The sequence below is a fragment of the Barbus barbus genome, assembly GCF_936440315.1.
Source record: "Barbus barbus genome assembly, chromosome: 35".
Lineage (NCBI taxonomy): Eukaryota > Metazoa > Chordata > Actinopteri > Cypriniformes > Cyprinidae > Barbus > Barbus barbus.
This window is the reverse complement of record NC_136763.1, coordinates 12,343,567-12,364,008: the sequence shown is the minus strand read 5'-3', so window position 1 is coordinate 12,364,008 and position 20,442 is coordinate 12,343,567. Positions and strand designations below refer to the sequence as shown.

Here is a 20,442-nt window from a genome sequence, read left to right as displayed (position 1 = left end):
TTAAAATACATAATGTATAATAAACAATAGAGCTAATATACATTACGCATTACAACAAAGACCTGCAGAGGGCGCCAACGACCTGGCGATTGTTGATACAGCGCATATAGCTACTGTATTACAACTGCATCGCATATAATTATTTAATTCAATCGTAGCGTTTGTGAATTCACAATTATGCTTAATTTTGATTTTTAAATGGGTTTAATAAATCATGCCACTTCCGGTATTTTGCCGGTTTGTCGACACGGGCAAAATGAAGTCAAGGATTTTTAATCAAATAGTTGAATAAAATTGACGAATCGCGACAGCCCTACTTTCTTTTGTTAAGACTGCATTGCCTTCATTGTTTAGTTAATGTTACTTCTTAAATCATTGTTTTTTGGATAGATCCAATCATTTTATACTTAACAAATGTCCAGTCTAAATCTATAAAAAAAAATATAATTCAATTATTATATGTTAAAACTATTAAAAAAGTGATAATGCAAAGAATGCTGTTTTTTTAAAGAAATTTTTTAAAAAGTTGCAAAATTCTTCTTTGGATTTTATGTGAATTTTCTAATTTATATACATGTAATTTTAGATTTGTTTGTGCTCTCTCTCTCTCTCTCTCTATATATATATATATGTACGTACCTATACGTGTGTGTGTGTATACAGTGCTTAACAAATTTATTAGCCCATCTGTCATAATAAATAGAGTTGTTTAAATAGACTTGTTTAAAACTAAAAATTGTATTGTCATTTATTAGGCAAATAACAAACTGAAACAACTAAATAGTCTTTATTCACACATAATAACCAAAACAAATTAATATTACCTTTTTTTTTTTTGGTCTTGATAACAGCTTGCATTCTTGCTGGCATTGTTTTTATGTACTTTTCCACAGTCTCTGTTGTTATTGACTTCCAAATAGTTTCTAGTTGTTCCCAAAGACATGCTTTTGATGAAACTTGTGTGCGATCTATCTTCGAATCCATTAAATCCCAACAATAATTATATTTTAGCATTAGTAGTGCTACTGTGACTAAAGAACTTACACATACTGGTAAAGTAAAGTAAAGTCGTGACGTATTGTCAAGTATGGTGACCCATACTCGAAATTGGTGCTCTGCGTTTAACCCATCCAAGTGCACACACACAGCAGTGAGTAGTGAACAAATGCACACACACACACACACACACCGTGAACACACACCCGGAGCAGTGGGCAGCCATGCTGCGGCGCCCGGGGAGCAATTGGGGGTTCGGTGCCTTGCTCAAGGGCACCTCAGTCGTGGTATTGAGGGTGGAGAGTGCGCTGTACATTCACTCCCCCCACCTACAATCCCTGCCGGCCGGGGTCTCGAACCCGCAACCTTTCGATTACGAGTCCGACTCTCTAACCATTAGGCCCGCAACCTTTCGATTATGAGTCCGACTCTCTAACCATTAGGCCACGACTGGTGTGGATTAACCATCACAGAAACATAAAAAATGATTTTGGTAATCACCAATACTGTTAGTTTAGGACAGCTGATGTGGCAAAAACCTTATCTAATAAATTTGTTAAGCACTGTATGTGTGTGTTTGTATTTTTATATATAAGGCCCCTGTTGGAGACCCTGTTTTTCCCCATGCTTTTAGCCAATTATAATAGCTAAAGCATCTGTGTGAATACTGCAAGTCATCACGACAGCTTCATCATTATTCAGAGACAATTTTGTCCCATAGAGGGCATCAGAGGCTCAGAATAAGCAAAGCCATATCCTTGACTCCAAAACAGTCTCATTAATTTACTAGAAGACATTCAAAATAATCTCAAATAGCAACAAACCACTTCCCAGGCGAAGTGGTTTGTTTATTTAGAGCATTATTTAATCTCTGATCCCCAGTTGTGACCTTCTTTCAGTCTCAGCCATCAAATAGTGATCTAAAAATGTAACCCAAATTTCTACAATCATATTGACCTCTCTCCCTTACTGTGTACGTTTTATTTCTATTATGAATTGCATGTTGTTGATTCTCAAGTTTCTTGGTAGTCAATCTTGACAGGCCTTCAGGAGTGTGTCTGTCTGTTTTGCCCTCTGGTCTGTGCATGCTTGCCTGAAGGTCACTTTGGTGCGGTGACTAACACAATCTGATTTATTATTGAAAATGCAGGTCCATCAGTATGTAATAAAACCATGTTACTTCTTAACCTTTGGGTACTTTTCTGTATGATTTTTTGTATGCAATAGATAGCAAGAGCAGTTTGTATATTTTGTTCTGTCTGTTGCATTATGCAGTATAAGTTATCTGAATAATGCATTGTAGCTTATCGCCTGATACATTAATACAAAACACAGTGTTGTATTCCAATCCACAAATGCTGAATTCCTTTGCCAGCTCCAGTTGTGTGCTTCTCAGATTGTGTTTGTCTATAGTGGCCCCTGAGGAACGACAAAGAGGCTTATTGAATGAAAAACAACGTTTCAGCCTCGTCTACTGATAAATGGAAGTAAGGCAGATCAATAACCTCTCAGAGACCAAGAGCTATAGAGAGACTGCGCATATGATATCACACTGCACCTCTGCTGGGTCACAGACGTGCAAACTGTTCTTCTGAAACCGTGGTAATTTATTGCAGTGGTAGAAAATGAAGAAATATACATTACTGTATATCCAAGGAAAGTGATAATAGGTTTAGTTCTTGTCGTTACACTGATTTGATAGCTTATTTGACTGGTGTATTGTAAATCAGTGATTTTCAACTGGTGAGTCACAATCTATAAAGGTGTACATATATATGTATATTTCAATACATAGTGTACGTGCTCGTGTGTGTGCACAATCTAAACAGGGACATTTCATAGATATTGTTTTTCTATATCTAGTTATAAATGCTATAACCTAACCCTAACAGAAAACTTGTTTACTTTATTTTTATACTCTTTTTACAATTGAAAATGTCCCTGTTTGAAGGTTTTGACATTTAGCTCACTTTTGGGTGCAAATTTAAGAATTTTTATTTTGAATATTCACACATTTATTTAAACATTTTTATATGTATATTGTTGTTATTATTCTTATATAATATTCAATATAAAATGTTTGATGTAAAAAATAAAGTATGTCCAATCAGTCTGTAAGGTATTTTGTCAATTTCATCTGTCATTTGACATCCAGAAATATAAAGAAACTGTAAGGAGATTTTGTATAGTTATGTATAATAATCAGTTGTTTTTGTTGTCTTAATTGTTTGCCAAATCAATTCAAATCAAACTGGGGAAAAATTGCTGAATCGGAGAAGTGAACTGGTTGACCCCACCCAAAAATAAATAATGAAGTGCAGTGGAGAGCATCATTCCTTCCTCGCCCTCTCGATGTCTGCCCCACCCCTCTCATCCCTGCTCCTGCCACCTCCCGCCCACCTGACTCCCTCTCGTCCAATCAGAGCGGTGCTCTTTTAGCACTGCCGTATGCATGAGCAAAACCGCAGTCACTTCTTTCTCCTCCTCACTCTATCTGCATCTCAACCATCTCTCCCTCTCTCTCTCTCTCTCTCTCTCTCTCTCTCTCTCTCTCTCTCTCTCTCTCTCTCTCTGAAAACATACCTCCTCTCTTCATTTATCTCACTCTCCCTCTCTCTCCTCTTCTGTCTCCCCTCCCTCTTGGATCTCTGCCTAGCTACTGCTCTCCCTGTCGGTTCTCCTCCATCCCTCCTTCAGCCACTCTGTGTTTCTCTCGTGGATCCTCCCATCTCTTCCTGTCTCCTCTCTGAAGCTGTCACGGTCTCGTGTGTGGAAACATGTCAACCGTTCTGGATGTGGATCAGAATGCATGCACTGGAGATGCAGTGGTGAGTGTGTATGTAAGAAAGACAGCTTCAACTGAAAGCCGAGACTGATTCCTTACTCCTGATTTCGGAGTGTTTTAGCGTTGATATTCTTGCATGTGCATGCATGTCATGGTTGATGTGTGAGCTAGTATACGTGATTCTTTTCAATGAGGGATGTGTTTTCATGCATTAGTCATGCGAGTCATGCACCTCTCGGCTTGTTTACTTACCACAGATTAAACCAGTCTGGGACTAAACTGTTAGTTACAAAGATCTTCAGTTCAGGAGTTTCAAATGTACAGGATGTATATTAAAATGATATATTGGTGAACACAAGGAATTGTCTGGCTTTTAAATATGGCACACATCCCAATGATCACCAAGCGGTCTAATAGGTCAAGCACATCAAGGACATTTGGAGCACTTAAAAAAGCATTACTGGCAGGGTGTGGTAGTGAGTATATACTGTGTGTGTTTCTAGTATGGATGTTGTGTATTAGCATCTGTGAGTGAGTGTGTGTGTGTGTGTGTGTGGGGGCATGTGTAATAGTGGTCTGTCATCAAGTTTGTGCTGTGTCATGGCTCCCAGGCTTGTGGTGTGTGATTGATGCTATTAGCTAGGAAGCAGGAGCGGGGGTTGGGGGGGGGGGGGGGGGGCAAAGGCTGAGACTGTTGGCTTGTATTCATTCATTCACCTTGGCTTAGCCTCTGTTTCTAAAGAGAAAGCTGCTTTGATTGTCCTTTCCCCATGTTTGAATGTCAGCACACAAGGATGTAACCACATATTCAGGACATGAGGGTACTAGATATAATTATTTAAGAATCAACCATTTAAAAACCCATATTTGTCCAATAGTAATTTGAAAATTGGGCAAAAGTTGTCTCCTTCAATGTCAGTGGTTGTTATAGCACTGTTTGGGTGTAAGAAACATGTTTACCTAGTTGAAAAGACCAGGCTTCTTTAACTAGACAAACCATAAATGTCTTTGGTTTTCACCAAGACTATGCTGGTTGATCAGCATATTTTGATTGTGACAAGCAGGCTGTAGATATTGCAGTGCTCTCTTGTCTGATTTTCTCTTTTGAAGAGCACAGAGAGGAAGATGATGCAAGCGTTTGATATCAGATCATATTTTAGGGCGTTTATGGTTTGCAATTAATACGTTTTAGAGTTTAGATCAGCTCCTGCTGCCGATTGTTGACCTAGTCAGGGATCATGATGACCCATCATTGTTTGTCCCTTTGAATTAGTCTTCTTTTTTCAGGCTCATTCTTATTCTGCTCCTCTTTCCAGATTCTCCCACACTTTCTAGACCCACATGCAGAGTGTAAATGTGTGTGTGTGTCTAGAAGATTGAGAGTGTGTTTGGCAGAGCGAACAGGAGAGACTTTTTTTAAAACGTTAGATTTCAGACTCTCCCACTCTCTGTCCTTGATCATTCATGTCCTCAAGAACTGAAAATTTTCAGATTTGTTCCAAAGCAACCAGTTTTAAGTCACGCACCAGTCAGTCATTCAGATAAGCATTTTTATCATTCCCTGTACAGAGATGCAAGTATTATATTAAAGACCATAAAATCATGTGACAGTTTTATTTTCCCATATTGATGTATTTGATAGTGAAGCATTGAAGTCTGAATGGGACATATTTAATGAATGCCAAATTTTAGTTATATCAGAGATATGGATTTACCTGCTAGTCAGTTGCAGGTGGTAATAAGTGGTGTGACACTCTCAAGATAGCATTTGATTGGACAAAATCTGTGCAGTGCAGGATGAGTCATCAGTATTTTTGGTTTGTCTTCCTGTAAGAGAAGGACTGTTCATTTTCTGTATATATATATATATAAATTTTGTTAATGTTAAAGTTGTGATGAAACGGAAATAGCAACAGAGATTCTCTTCCATATAGTTACTAATATATCAGTGAATCAGATATAAGTTCAATATTCTTTATTGAACTGAATGCAAACTTGCAGACATTAAGAAAGGTGTGGAGTATAACCGGACTAAATGATTAAATGAAGTCCGACTTACATTGAGAAGTCTGCCCTTTTCACCGGAAGATCCAGTCATGACTTCTTAATTAAAAATAAATATAGCATTTTTTTATGCTTGGATTAATTGTTAACAATGAGATCTATAACATGCATTTCAAAACGAGATAAATTTCCATTTCATCCCAAATTCAACAAATGAGAGGCCCATACTATTAAAGAATAGCCTTTCACAATTATGTGCCGCTTATTCACATAAAGAGCTTCAGAACAGAGGCTAATTTTTCTAATCTCAGGACTCCTTGAGTGTCCCTCTGCTGTGACTCATTCTATTATTGATGCAGAAGAAGCTGTGATGCGCACAATTCTCTCTCACACACAAGTGCTCCCTTACGTGTCTGTATATATATTTTTTATTATACTCCAACCTTGTGACGTCAGTATATACATCACTGAACATGACACTCCACCCAGGACCACCAAGAGACTTTCTGTCCCTGTGCCCTTTGTATGTATTATTCATTCATTAGTTCTTCTTCAAGGAATCTCTCCTCTTGTAGAGGAATCTCTCTGCTTTTTCAGGCATATGACTTGGTTTAGGCCTGAAAATTGGATTTAAAGGATCATATGGCAAGGAAAGGCACCATCTTGCATAGCCAGAATTTTGGTTTATGGCAATTTGCACCTTTTCTGGATAGACTGTAGGAGGAGATCACCTGGCTAATCAGTTTGCTTTGTTTTTACATTTCACCTAGGGGTGGGGTTATTTGAAATATATTATTTAAAACAATAGACAGACTCACACTGTAAAAATGGAAGAAAATGCATAGAATTTAATGAGAATATCTGTCAGTACAAATTGTGATACACAGCTTCTACATGCACTACATGTTACTGTACATGCATCAAAATAACTAAATAAATCAATCAATAATAAAATTAAAATAATAGCTAGTAACCTCTCAGGAGTTGAAGACATTTTGCTTTTTATTTTTTGTGCAATGTGACTTAGTTCAGTAACTGTTGAGACTCAGAGCTTTGCTCTGATTGAAAAGCAGAAAAGCACTCTCTGTATCTCTTGTGAGGGCTGCATTCTGTTACAGTTCTGCAAAGTCATGGTGTTGTGTTTAGCCAATCACATGGCAGCAACTCAGTGCATTTAGGCATCTAGATGTGGTGAAGACGACTTGCTGAAGTTCAAACCGAGCATCAGAATGGAGAAGAAAGAGGATTTAAGTGACTTTGAACGTGGAATGGTTGTTGGCACCAGACGGGCTGGTCTGAGTATTTAAAAAACTGCTGATCTACTGGAATTTTCACGCACAACCATCTCTAGGGTTTACAGAGAATGGTCCGAAAAAGAGAAAATATCCAGTGAGCGGCAGTTGTGTGGACGAAAATGCCTTGTTGATGTCAGAGGTCAGTGGAGAATGGGCAAACTGGTTAGAGATGATCTGGTTAGAGAAAGGCAACAGTAACTCAAATAAGCACTCGTTACAACCAAGGTATGCAGAAAACCATCTCTGAACGCACAACACGTCGAACCCTGAGGCAGATGGGCTACAGCAGCAGAAGACCACACCGGGTGCCGCTCCTGTCAGCTAAGACCAGGAAACGGAGGCTACAATTCGCACAGGCTCACCAAAATTGGACAATAAAACGTTGCCTGGTCTCGACTTCTGTTGGAACATTCAGATGGTAGGGTCAGAATTTGGCGTAAAGAACATGAAAGCATGGATCCATCCTGCCTTGTCTCAACAGTTCAGGCTGGTGGTGGTGGTGTAATGGTGTGGGGGATATTTTCTTGGCACAATTTGGGCACCTTAGTACCAATTGAGCATTGTTTAAACGCCACAGCCCACCTGAGTATTGTTGCTGACCATGTCCATCCCTTTATGACTACAGTGTGCCCATCTTCTGATGGCTAATTCCAGCAGGATAATACACCATGTCACAAAGCTCAAATCATCTCGGACTGGTTTCTTGAACATGACAATGAGTTCACTTTACTCAAATGGCCTCCACAGTCACCAGATCTCAATCCAATAGAGCACCTTTGGGATGTGGTGGAACGGGAGATTCGCATCATGGATGTGCAGCCGACAAATCTGCAGCAACTGCGTGATGCTATCATGTCAATATGGACCAAAATCTCTGAGGAATGTTTCCAACACCTTGTTGAATCTATGCCACGAAGAATTAAGGCAGTTCTGAAGGCAAAAGGGGGTCCAACCCGGTACTAGCAAGGTGTATCTAATAAAGTGGTCAGTAATTTATTCCTGTGATGGCAAGGCTGAAGTTTCATCAGCCAATACTACAGTCAAGTCTAATATTCTAATCTGCTGATTTGGTGCTCTGGTAACTTTTCTTATTATCAATAAAAAAACAAAAAAAAGTTGTGCAGCTTAATATTTTTGTTGAAACCATGATTATTTTTATGGGATTCTTTGAACAGAAAGGTTAGACAAACAGCATTTATTTAAAATAGATTTTTTTTTTTTGTAGCATTATAAATTCCATAATTGTCTCTTTTGGTCAATTTAATGCATCCTTGCATTTATTTTTTTTAAACCTGATTTTTACTGAGCCCAAACTTTTGAATGGTAGTGTAGAGAGTATGTATGTTTGCTTTTATACTTAATGGCAGGATAGAAAGCTACAATATTGCTGCACTAATTGGGGTGTTGGAAGGATGTATTATGGATTTTGGATTTATTATTAAACAGATTAGGATTGTCATGACTGGAGTGAAATTAAAGAATAAGAAGTCCATGGTTCATTCTTTCAACATTTATGTATACTCATCCAGAGCTTTGATGCTCTAATATTTAGATGACTAACTTGCATAAAGCCAATAGTATTAATCTAGGCAATGAATATTAATCATGATGATTTCACTAATCTTTAATTATTAATTGAATGCCCAGGGATTCTCTATATTAACCGTCCACCCAAATCAGTGTACAATGCATTGAAAAAACATTTCTAAAGCACATAGCCTTAATGCAAGAGCAATGATGTGTGGTGGAACTGAATCGTGACTCTGTGCAGCTGCTTGACCTTCCCTCTAGATCTTTCTATTGATCCCGCAGCCATCTGCTTGAGTCGCCTCATGGGAGATATCACTTGCTACACAAATACATGCTTCCTGAAAGCAGCCGCACCAACACTCCACTAACTTAGCAGCATAGTAAATCCTCAAGCATTTCTGGCATCTTGAGGAGGTTTTGGGGAGAGATTTTATTGTATATATTTGTGTATTTGAACTGTTGTTCTTTGTTCCAGGAGCATGACATTGAGACGCCCCACGGTGTGCTCCATGTGACCATGAGAGGAAGCCCTAAAGGCAACCGTCCTGTCATTCTGACCTATCATGACATCGGCCTCAACCGTATGTGGAAAAAATGAAGTAACAGATCAATTTTATACTTGAGTATGATGACGGTGATGGTGTTTGGTTGGTTTTTAGACAAGTCCTGCTTCAACACACTGTTCAACTTTGAGGACATGATGGAGATCACTCAGCACTTTGCCGTTGTGCTTGTGGACGCCCCTGGCCAGCAGGACGGAGCACCCCCATTTCCCACAGGGTGAGTGTCACGTCTTCATAGCCAATGTGGCAGTATTGTCATTAAACATATTGACTGCATCCGAAATCGCATACTCGTACTTCTTTTGGATAAGTAATTACTTTGCCACTATTAAAGTACTATATAAATAGGGTTGCCAACCGTTTCCGTATAATACGGAATCGTCCTGTATATAAGGCATCAAAGAAGCACTCCGTATGAAAGCCATACGGAAGGCAGTTTGTCCCATATTTAAGGCTTATGCCGTATGACCACCTAGACCATACAAATAACAAGCTCTAAACTGAAAATGAATCATTATTTTTTATGTCCGCATTTTGACTTTAGCAAGAGAGTTTGGGCGAATGCAAACAGCGTGATTATTTTTCATGAGTCCAACATCCGACCACACAAAAAACTTGCATTTTACCTGAGGGAAGACATTTTCTCTATTGTGGGTAATGTTAAAAATATATAACTTCCAGCGTATTCTTAACCTTGAATCTCATTTTTAAAACACAAAATGACCAACCACCAAAAGCAGCCCATATTAATTCTATAAGTTCTCTTTAATTAAAAAAAATATGCATTTTCATATATACTGTAGTACGCCTACTGTGTATACTTACACACACACATAGATATAGCCTATATATATTTTTAAAACAAGTTTGGGATCACAAAGATATTTTATATTTTTAAAGAAGATTCTTATGCTCATCAAGACTGCATTTATTTGATCAAAAATACTTCAATAATAATAAATAATAATTTTGTGAAACATTATTGCAATTTAACATAACAGCTTTCTATTTTAAAATAATTTAATATATAACTTATTCCTGTGTGAAGCAATGCTAAATATTCAGCATCATTACTCCAGTCTTCGGTGTCAGATGATCCTTCAGAAATCATTCTAATATGCTGATTTATAATCCATGTTTGATTATAAATGTTGTTGTGCAGCATTATATATTTTGGGACCTGTGATATTTTTTCAGGATATTTTGATAAAATGTTTAAAAGAACAGTATTTATTCAAAATATAAATTTTGTGTTACAATATATACTACTATGGGGTCAGTGAATGTCTTTTTTCCTTTTGTTTTTTGTTTTTTTTAAAGAAACTTTTAGAATACATTTATTCAGCAAGGATGTGTTAAATGGATAAAAAGTGATAAAGACTTAAATTGTTAGGAAATATTTCTATTTTGAATACATGCTGTTCTTTTAACCTGTTTATTCATCAAAGAATCTTGAAAAAAGTATTACAGGTTCCAAAACAATATGAAGCAGCACAACAGTTTCAACGCTGATGATGAATCAGCATATGTAATGTAATGGCAGATGAAAATTCAACTCTGCATCACAGAAATAAATAATATTTTAAAGTATATTAAGATAGGAAAACAATATTAGAATTTGCAATAATATTTCACAATATTACAATTTTTTTCTGTATTTATATCAAATAAAAACAGCCTTTAAGAGACTAATGTGTCCCTTATTCTGTCCCTTATTTTTCTATGAAAAACCACAATTGTCCCTTATTTTCCTTTTCTGAAGTTGGCAACCCTAAATATAAATGTTTGCGCTATGAATGCAATCAGGATGTACCACAGTCACCATGATGTCATTGTCATGTGACCTACCAGAATCAGTTGTATCACTTCACTTCATACGACCGTATGCCGTTCACAAATTCACTCCCATGGCCTCATGGGATAGTCTAAATGCTGTGATGCATGCTTGATTTTTGATATCTGTTGCCCTTCAGTTACCAGTACCCCACCATGGATGAGCTGGCAGAGATGTTGCCCTCAGTCCTGACTCAGCTAAAGTGAGTAACAAAGTCACGGCGGTCCATTAGCAATAAATCAAACTCTACCACATCAGTTAGTGAGGTCTGTCTATGTGCAGGACAGAACAGGACATCTCTGCATCTGTAAGACTCAGCCTGGCAGAACTGCACATAATGGCAGTTTGTCATGGATTGAATAAATTACAGTATTTCTCTGACGAAATATTGCAGTTGTTGAAAGTGACATAGGATGTGGTTGTGTTTCCGTTTGCAGGGTGAACAGCGTGATTGGCATTGGTGTGGGAGCAGGAGCGTACATCTTAACCCGCTTTGCTGTGAGTTCTGACATTTTTCAGCTTTTCATTTTGCATAACTTTAATTTTGTTGTCTTAAACCATTGACTGTGCCTCTCTCTGTCTCTGTCTCACTCATTCTTTCTTTCTTTATTATGGGACTGAAACCCCTAAATTAGCATTCTGTGGGTTTACAGGATACCGAATTCCCTCCAAAACCCGTCGCCATAACCATAGCAACATTTTGGCGTCTCTGTTGTAAACAAGGAACATGGATGCCAACAGTTTAACCCATTTGCCATTAGCGTAGAAGAAATAATAACTACTTAACTACTTAATGTGACTGTAAAGTTACAGTTTGCAAATTAGGTACCTCTACAGGGCTCAGCAAAAAGGTTGTTTTTTTTCTGCTGTCTCAGGTCAAGTTCAAATTTGACTATTCCTGCATTTTCACCAGCCCATTACAAATATTTTTAATAACATTTTTTGAAGTGTAAATAAATATTTTTAATTACATAAATACTTAATTAAAAAAACTATTTATAATTACTTTTAATATAATAATAATAATAATAACTGAATTCATCTTATTTTAATTAAATTACATTTTTGCAAATCTTAATTGAACACTACATACATTTTTAGTGCAAGTTTTTCATCTTTTCACAAAAAGATTTTTAATAGTTTGTGAACAATAAAACCACTAAAATGGTGCATATTTAACTGCATGTACATGGCCTATATCAAACAGCTATATCACATATTTTTATATCATCCCCACCTGCCGTTTTCAGAGTCAAAATAGGGCCGCAAAACCGCATTGCCCCCAGAGGCTGTGAATGCAGGACTGATATAGTACTGCATGCACTGCAGCCTCAAGCATCTGGGGCTATTGATCAAAGTCGAAATATCTCTGACACACTCACAAGCCTAATATAGTCAGCGTTTCTTTTTATGCAAGGCAATACATAATACCCCTTCTCTTTTCTCATTTACTCATTGCTAAGAGCCCTGTGTCATTTCCTGTGCCTTGCTCTCTCATCCTCTATGCACATGTGTGTGACACACTGAAAGATTAATGTCAGTGACCGACAGCAGCAGTGTGTGCTGAAGAGAGATGCTTTGAGTCCAGCTGCTAAATGCTCCTCTTCTGCCGTGACTACATGCATTTTTAAATCACTCTCCCCATGTCATCCTCATTAAAGACTAAACCCTTTGTTCTGTCTGCAGCTCAATCAGCCATCCCTTGTGGAGGGGCTGGTTTTGATCAATGTGGACCCCTGCGCTGAGGGCTGGATTGACTGGGCTGCTTCTAAGGTGAGTAAACAATTTGAACAAACAGAAGATGATTCTACAATTCTATAATTCTATATCTGAATGTTTACTGATTTATTTAATGGTATTAACCACATCAATATTATTCTGATTTCCTTCTAGCTCACTGGGTGGACTAGCAATCTAGTGGACACTGTGATGGCTCATCACTTCAGCACTGTGAGTGAACCCCTTTGACTTTACATCAATCAATCCCAAAATGCTTTGTGAGCACCATGAGAGCCAGTTAGCTTTTATTTCTCATTAAACACAATGTTTTTCTTTTGTTATTCTGATCAATTAGGAGGAGCTGACTGACAACCAAGAACTGATTCAGACGTACCGCCTGCACATTGCCCAGGACATCAACCAGGACAACCTGGCCCTCTTCTGTGGCTCATATAATGCGTGAGTGACATTTCATTAAAAATGTATATATTGATTATAACCTATGATGAAAAACCTTCTAAATTATGTGTTTGTTTATAACAGGCGTCAAGACCTTGGAATCGAAAGGCCAGTTGTCGGACTCAATGAGAATACAGTGAAAACATTGACGTAAGATTTATTCATTTATTTTTATTTTATTTTTTTTATGTATATATAATCTTGGTGTATTGTTTTGGATCACTGCCTGTCCCTGTACAGATGCCCTGCTCTTCTGGTAGTTGGAGACACTTCCCCTGCTGTGGAGGCTGTGGTAAGTTTTTAAGTACAAGGTCATTTTGGTTTTTTTGTTGCTCTGCCCTTCACTATTTTAAGTCTGTTGAATATTTTACATTACAGGTTGAATGCAACTCAAGGTTAAATCCAACAAAGACCACTTTGCTGAAGGTAAGATGAAGTTGATATTTAGCAAAACCCTGAATCTTTAACTTCAGCATTTAACTATTTAAATCTCTTTCTCACTATACATTATTTGTATTCTCTCTCTCTCTGTCAGATGGCTGACTGTGGCGGTCTGCCTCAGGTTGTTCAGGTTAGTCTTCCATCTTTATTTCTTGCTATTGAACACCATATTAAAAACCTGCACCCCTACTGTTATATTTACAAACGTATGCATGTGATATGAAAGTATAAACCAGTGTAAATGACCTCTAGTCTCCCAACAGCCTGGAAAGCTGGCCGAAGCCTTCAAATACTTTGTACAGGGAATGGGATACAGTGAGTATTTTTCAGTTTACCTCAACGTTTGGCACTTTTAACTTGTGAATCTGTCTTGAGATATTTGTTGAATCTGCTGTGCAATCTGGGTCAGCTTTCTCCATAAACATGCATCTGTTTATCTGGGTTTCTTAGATGCTAGGCTATGCTAATTAGCAATTCAGCACAACACTATGACTAATGGGCATCTTTTATTAAGACAAATCCGGCTCAGGGAGTCTGTCTTTGGTTTGTTCTTTCTTTCTTTCTTTTTACCGCACACACAACTCAGCAAGTCTTCCCACACTGTGTTTTGATTAGTTTTCCTTCCAAAGTACAGACGTGCGCGACATCACAATGCGCTCTGAATGAGCCATCCAACACATATTTGTTGACAGATTTTGGCGCTCCAGTAAAGCGCTCGATGTGCTGCCAGCACTCTGTGTGAAAATATGTCACCCTCTCTCTGACCCTGTACCTCCCCCTCCAAAGATACTTGCTGTTTCATTTCTGCGCTGTTGTATAGTCCTTGTTCCAATCAGACAGGAATTTACGTCATGTCAGAAGTCGGACCAAAACGGTTGCTTTTCAAGAGCATAATGCTTGTAACATTCATCACAAGCTTTTGAATTAAGTTGTCAACGCTCTAGAGAGTTTTCAAAGGGGTCATGCCATGAAGAATCCAAGGGGTTTTTCAGACCTGTAGATTGTTTGCTTTGTTCCAAAACAGGGACTTTAATTTGTTACAATTTTGCATTTTCTTTTTGGTTCGGTGCACTTTCACAAGGCAACACTGCAAAGTGTACCAGACTGTGTTTATGCAGGTCACATGTGAGCAAAACAGTCCTCTTATTGGTCAGAAGTTTACATTCCTCTACATCAGTGAGGACATATACAGTGGGGGGAATTTATTTGAGCCCCTGCTGATTTGGTACATTTGCACGCTGAACAAAGAAATTATTAGTCTATAATTTATTGGTAGGTTTATTTGAACCGTGAGAGACAGAATAACAACAACAAAAAAATCCAGAAGAACACATTTCAGAAAATGTATCAATTAATTTGCATTTTAATGAGTGAAATAAGTATTTGACCCCTTCGCAAAACATGACTTAGTACTTGGTGGCAAAACCCTTGTTGGCAATCACAGAGATCAGACATTTCTTGTAGTTGGCCACCAGGTTTTCACACATCTCAGGAGGGATTTTGTCCCACTCCTCTTTGCAGATCCTCTCAAAGTAATTAAGGTTTCGAGGCTGATGTTTGGCAACTCGAACCTTCAGCTCCCTCCACAGATTTTCTATGGGATTAAGGTCTGGAGACTGGCTAGGCCACTCCAGGACCTTAATGTGCTTCTTCCTGAGCCACTCCTTTGTTGCCTTGGCCGTGTGTTTTGGGTCATTGTCCAATGCCCTGGCCCTGACAGTACATGGCTCCATCCATCGTCCCTTTGATGCGGTGCAGTTGTCCTGTCTCCTTAGCAGAAAAACACCCCCAAAGCATAATGTTTCCACCTCTATGTTTGACGGTGGGGATGGTGATCTTGGGGTCATAGGCAGTATTCCTCCTCCTCCAAACATGGGGAGTTGAGTTGATGCCAAAGAGCTCAATTTTGGTCTCATCTGACCACAAAACTTTCACCCAGTTCTCCTCTGAATCATTCAGATGTTCATTGGCAAACTTCAGATGGGCCTGTACATGGGCTTTCTTGAGCAGGGGGATCTTGTGTATTTCAGTCCTTCACGGCATAGTGTTACCAATTGTTTTCTTAGTAACTATGGTCCCAGCTGCCTTGAGATCATTGACGAGATGCTCGAGATGCTCGAGATTGACGAGATGATTGACAAGGTGAGATCTTGCATGGAGCCCCAGACCGAGGAAGACTGACAGTTAGTTTGTGTTTCTTCCATTTGTGAATAAACGCATCAACTGTTGTCACCTTCTCACCAAGCTGCTTGGCAATGGTCTTGTAGCCCATTCCAGCCTTGTGTAGGTCTACAATCTTGTCCCTGACATCCTTGGACAGCTCTTTATCAGTGGTGTTCTGAAAAGAGGAGGAAACGTTTTTTTCTTTCTTCAAAGTAAAAAAAAAAAAATCTAATGTAAATTCATGTCCCAGTCACATTTTCTTGGTTAAACAAACATTACTTACACTATCAGAAAAAGAAAAAATACATATATTTGTACATTAACAATGTAATCTATATTCTATTTATTAAAGCCAAGTATGAACCTCATTGTAGGTTAGTATTTTTTAAGCATTTTACTTTTTTTTTTTCCAAAATAATAACTCAAGGCAGTAACAATTTAAACAATATATTTTATTTGTGAACTTATGTTCAGCTATTTTATTTTAATAGTTAACTTTTAACTTTTTTAATTCTTCAGGTCATCAAAGCTCGTTAAATATTGATCAAAGACATGGAGATTTACTTTAAATTAAGGTGATTACTCACTAAAAACCCCCACAGATCAAGTTTTCAGGTCATTTCTAATCTTATTTTGATGTAACAATGTGGTTATGTCTAAGTATGAGAGTTGTTTACTTACCTTTTGTATTTGTCTTCCCATTAATGCCATTATGATGTTCATTCAGACTGATTTGCGAATGCGTACGAACACAAGAGGGGGGATTTGTCTCATGAACCAATGACAGCCGAACATAACCAGTCATATCCAATCATATCGCAATGGAGGCATTGCCTCCTTTCATGTGACTTCCCCCATTCATTCTTAATTACCCCCCTACCAAACTCACTGCATTCTTTGGGGGTTTGCTAAAACTCAGTGGGCTCAGGGGAGGCGAGAGACGCCTTTACCTGCTGGTGTCACTGGACAATGTTTGATTTACTATTTATTAAAATGAGTGATTTATACACTTTTTAATGTTGTATTTTGTTATATTGGCATTGCTTTATTTTTCTATGATTTTTTTTCCCTCAATATTTTGAAGAGGCACTGCCTCCCTACAAGGCGGGCTATTTGCACCTAGTGTAATTAGACACTCCTTTTTTGGAATGAACAAATTATGAAAAGTTCATCATGGGGGCAGCAGTCATATCTGGAGGTCCCAGACAATGAAAACACGATTAAAAGTTAGAGTGAAGGTTACGAAGGTTATGAAGAATCTAATTAGCTTAGCCCTTTAATTAGTTTGGTGCCAAAAATATTCATAATCATCTGAGGATATATTAGAGCATGTTTTTTGCTTCTTGATTCCCTCTGTAGGTGAAGAGCCACAAATGCAGGATGAGGCTCAGGTAGTTAAATGTCAAGGCAGGAAAAGATTAGCAATTTTTTAATCCCTGCAGAGAAGCCATTAAAACATAGCTGTAGACACATGCGAGATTTACAGCTGCGATTCGTAGGGCCGAGGTCGTAACTTGCAGTAAAACACAGATGTCCCCGACCACAGTCAGTATTTGAACAGTATCTGGCCTGTTTTCACTGAAAGCATTTCCATCAAATATCTGTATAGAGATCTTATTTTTCTCTCTGTTTCCCTTCAAATTTTGCACACAGTTCCTCATGTTTTGCTCAGCCATCTGAGCTCTGAATCAGGTACCCGGGATGTAATTTGGCTGATGTATACATGCTTGCATGGCTCACCTCTGTGATTGTTTTTAGACACATTCGCATGTAGATGTTTGACATGGTAATATTTAGTGCTCGACCGATATGGGTTTTTCAATGGCCTTTGCACATCTCCAGAAAGTTGGGTGGTAAATATCTGATATTTTTATTGAAAATATATATTTTTTTTTTTAAACACAATTTGAGTTTAAAAACATATGCCTATTTTACATCTAAAGAAGCTGTTGTTAGATTTTAAAACTATATAGTGATACAATACCACTGTTACATGGCCAGGTCAGCATATCGGTCTGTCACTACAATTACTAAAAAGTTCCAGCAGACATATTGTACGATATGTAGACCTTGTTTTATTTATTTCTTAATTTGTAAAAGTTTTAGTTTTTAAATATTACTTAACTAAATGCTATTTTAAATGTTACCTTGAATGTGGCTTTACTTTTTTATTTGATTTAATTCCTATTAGAATTTTTTTACATTATGATATTTGTTTGTATTCTTATTAATAATATTTTTGCAGTTTGTTACACATTTTCCAAAAGGTATGTGTTGTTTGTATATGTCTTTGCTTGTCGTTTGGTAGGTCTAAATTTTGTCAGAAATGCTTCTGTGTGCACATTTATAATCTGTGTAGGCAGACACGAGACGAACTTGTGATTATCTATTATTACATTCTTGGTTTGGTTTCCTCTTGCATGATGCTTTTTCTTTCGTTTTGCTTGCCACCCCTGATTATACTGAAGACTGCAATAATCACATTCTCATATCTCTCTCCCATCTCACAGTACCAGCAGCTGGCATGACCCGCCTGTCTCGGTCCCGATCCTCCTCGTCCAGCATCACATCCATGGACGGCTCACGCAACCGCAACCTGAACAGCCCTCTGGACGGGCCCAACTCTGGAGTCCTGGACAACCAGGCCAGGCCACAAACAATGGAGGTGTCCTGCTAAAGCCTGAGGCTCAGAATCTGCTGTCTGCTGTCGTTTCACCCCTCACCTCCTGTTATTCGTGTCAGATTCTCACTTGTTTCTAAAGCCTTTAATAGTGAGGCAGGGGAAGCTTGAATGAAATGTATGACCATACTGAAGGTATGCATATTGAATATATACATGTTAATATACACTAGTCAAATTTTAAGTCATAAAAGCAGATAAAATTAAAGACTAATATATTTACACATGAAAGATCTTCCACCAAGCTTTTTTTTTATATATATATTAGCATTACATTTTTGATTGTTAGAGTGAAAAAGTTCCACTCTCAATTAAATGAAAAACACATGCATTAAAATTTTCGTTTTTGTTTTATGGTGTGACCTGTGACCTCTCTTGTGCTGTTATCTTGCTACACTGTGTGATATTGTCGTGTTCTGTCATTGAATCCACTTTTCTGTTCATCCTATGAATGTAATGAATGTTCAAGAACTGACTTTTGTTGTATTTATATTAAAACCTGATAGGTTAAACTAAAAGCCGTCAGCTATTAGGTGATAAATGCTTCTGAAGACTGTGGATGACTCACCAGACAAAAGAAGTGGAAAATCATTCTTTTTTTATTTTAATATTTGTTTCTTTTTTTAATACTTAAGGCCATCGCTCTTTTAAATATTCAAAACAAAAGTAGCAAGGACTTAGTATGACTTAAATCGTGTTTTTTCTTTTGTACAATTGCTCCCTTACCATTTTTAACATAATTATTCTTAATCAAATCATAAATTGATGTACACATGGAATGACAGCTTTCATAGACATGAATACAAGTATGATATAGTGTCTGACAAAGTCACTGTCCACTGATTCTCAATTACTAAATAAAGTTAGATCATGGAAAATAAGACTCTTCGTGCATTTTTCCCTGTTTAAATACTAAACATTTATAACTGCTTTACTTTTGCTTTCAAAATAGTTGTATTATTTTCAGAATCACTGAAGAAACAATTTTTCAACGGTAAAGGAGATGAAAGATTATCGAGTCGCAAAGTTTCCAACCACAAATGTACTTTTTTGACACTCGCAATGAGCAACCAAGATCCTCAGGGTGTGGTTGGACTATTTTTAACAACCTCTTAAAATAATGAAAAGTGCACATTACGGTGCCAAGAAAGCATTAGAAGCTCAAATTTATTGCATGCACACAAAATTGTCTTTATAATTGATATGGCATATGCTTACCTTTCATATGTACTGAATGTACAATCTACATATCTAAATCAAATTTATTTTAATTGAATTAACTGCATCTTGCACACTTTATAGCAGTTTACTTCTGACTGTAGAACGATTATAGATTTTGAAACGTAATAGAACAGGAAACTTCATTTGCATATTGGTTTGTTCACTGCAACTCCTACACAAGAGATCACACAAGTCAATTCACACGCATGACAGACGATAAAGGTCGCATCAACACTGTTGGGCATTCTGTAGTGCTGGGATCTCTATAGTGGATGCTCTTTTAATATGGCCTACTGCGTATTGTTGGCCAAGAAAATCAACTTGTAATTTCAGCATATTTTCGCACAGAGTTGAATAAACTGAGTAAAGTAAGTATTTTTGTATTTTTCTACGGCCTGGTTAAATGTTTAGAAGATTTTTTATAGTTTTATAGAAGAAAGTTTTATTTATTTAGTCTACTTTTTATTTTGATTTTATTTTAAATTTTTATTTCTTTCTTCATTTTTATTATTTAGTTAATTTTCTGTGTGTGTTGTTTTCTAGACTTGTTTTGATACGTGGCTTTGTTGTTATTTATTCTATATATTTTTTTTATTTATTATGATTCTTTATTTATTTTCTTTATTCTCCAGAAGATATGTGTTTTTTCTTCTTCGTTCAGCTTGAATGTAAAAGGTCAAGAAGCTTACACACATACACACACTTATAAGCTTTTTGACTATACAGTGTTGTTTCCTCAGTTGTGTTTTCAG

The 20,442-nt window shown here is 37.4% G+C and overlaps 1 protein-coding gene across 4 annotated transcripts in view; it reads left to right on the top strand.

The window, feature by feature from the left end:
- The window catches only part of LOC306855185 (protein NDRG3-like), a 42,639-nt gene extending 23,295 nt beyond the window's left edge, over positions 1-19,344 (top strand). The window contains exons 1-15 of one of the 4 annotated variants that reach the window (XM_079393672.1): positions 3,467-3,824; positions 9,086-9,191; positions 9,270-9,390; positions 11,147-11,209; positions 11,445-11,505; positions 12,694-12,780; positions 12,901-12,957; positions 13,082-13,185; positions 13,270-13,335; positions 13,426-13,477; positions 13,564-13,611; positions 13,721-13,756; positions 13,890-13,941; positions 17,443-17,481; positions 18,300-19,344. In XM_079393672.1, coding sequence (XP_079249798.1) covers positions 3,774-3,824; positions 9,086-9,191; positions 9,270-9,390; positions 11,147-11,209; positions 11,445-11,505; positions 12,694-12,780; positions 12,901-12,957; positions 13,082-13,185; positions 13,270-13,335; positions 13,426-13,477; positions 13,564-13,611; positions 13,721-13,756; positions 13,890-13,941; positions 17,443-17,481; positions 18,300-18,466 — 1,110 coding nt within the window. In that variant the 5' untranslated portion in view covers positions 3,467-3,773 and the 3' untranslated portion in view covers positions 18,467-19,344. Of the gene's footprint in view, positions 1-3,465; positions 3,825-9,085; positions 9,192-9,269; positions 9,391-11,146; positions 11,210-11,444; positions 11,506-12,693; positions 12,781-12,900; positions 12,958-13,081; positions 13,186-13,269; positions 13,336-13,425; positions 13,478-13,563; positions 13,612-13,720; positions 13,757-13,889; positions 13,942-17,442; positions 17,482-18,299 lie in introns of those variants that run through there. The other 3 variants (XM_079393670.1, XM_079393673.1, XM_079393671.1) reach the window with 3 other exon arrangements.
- The last annotated feature ends 1,098 nt before the right edge of the window (positions 19,345-20,442 follow it).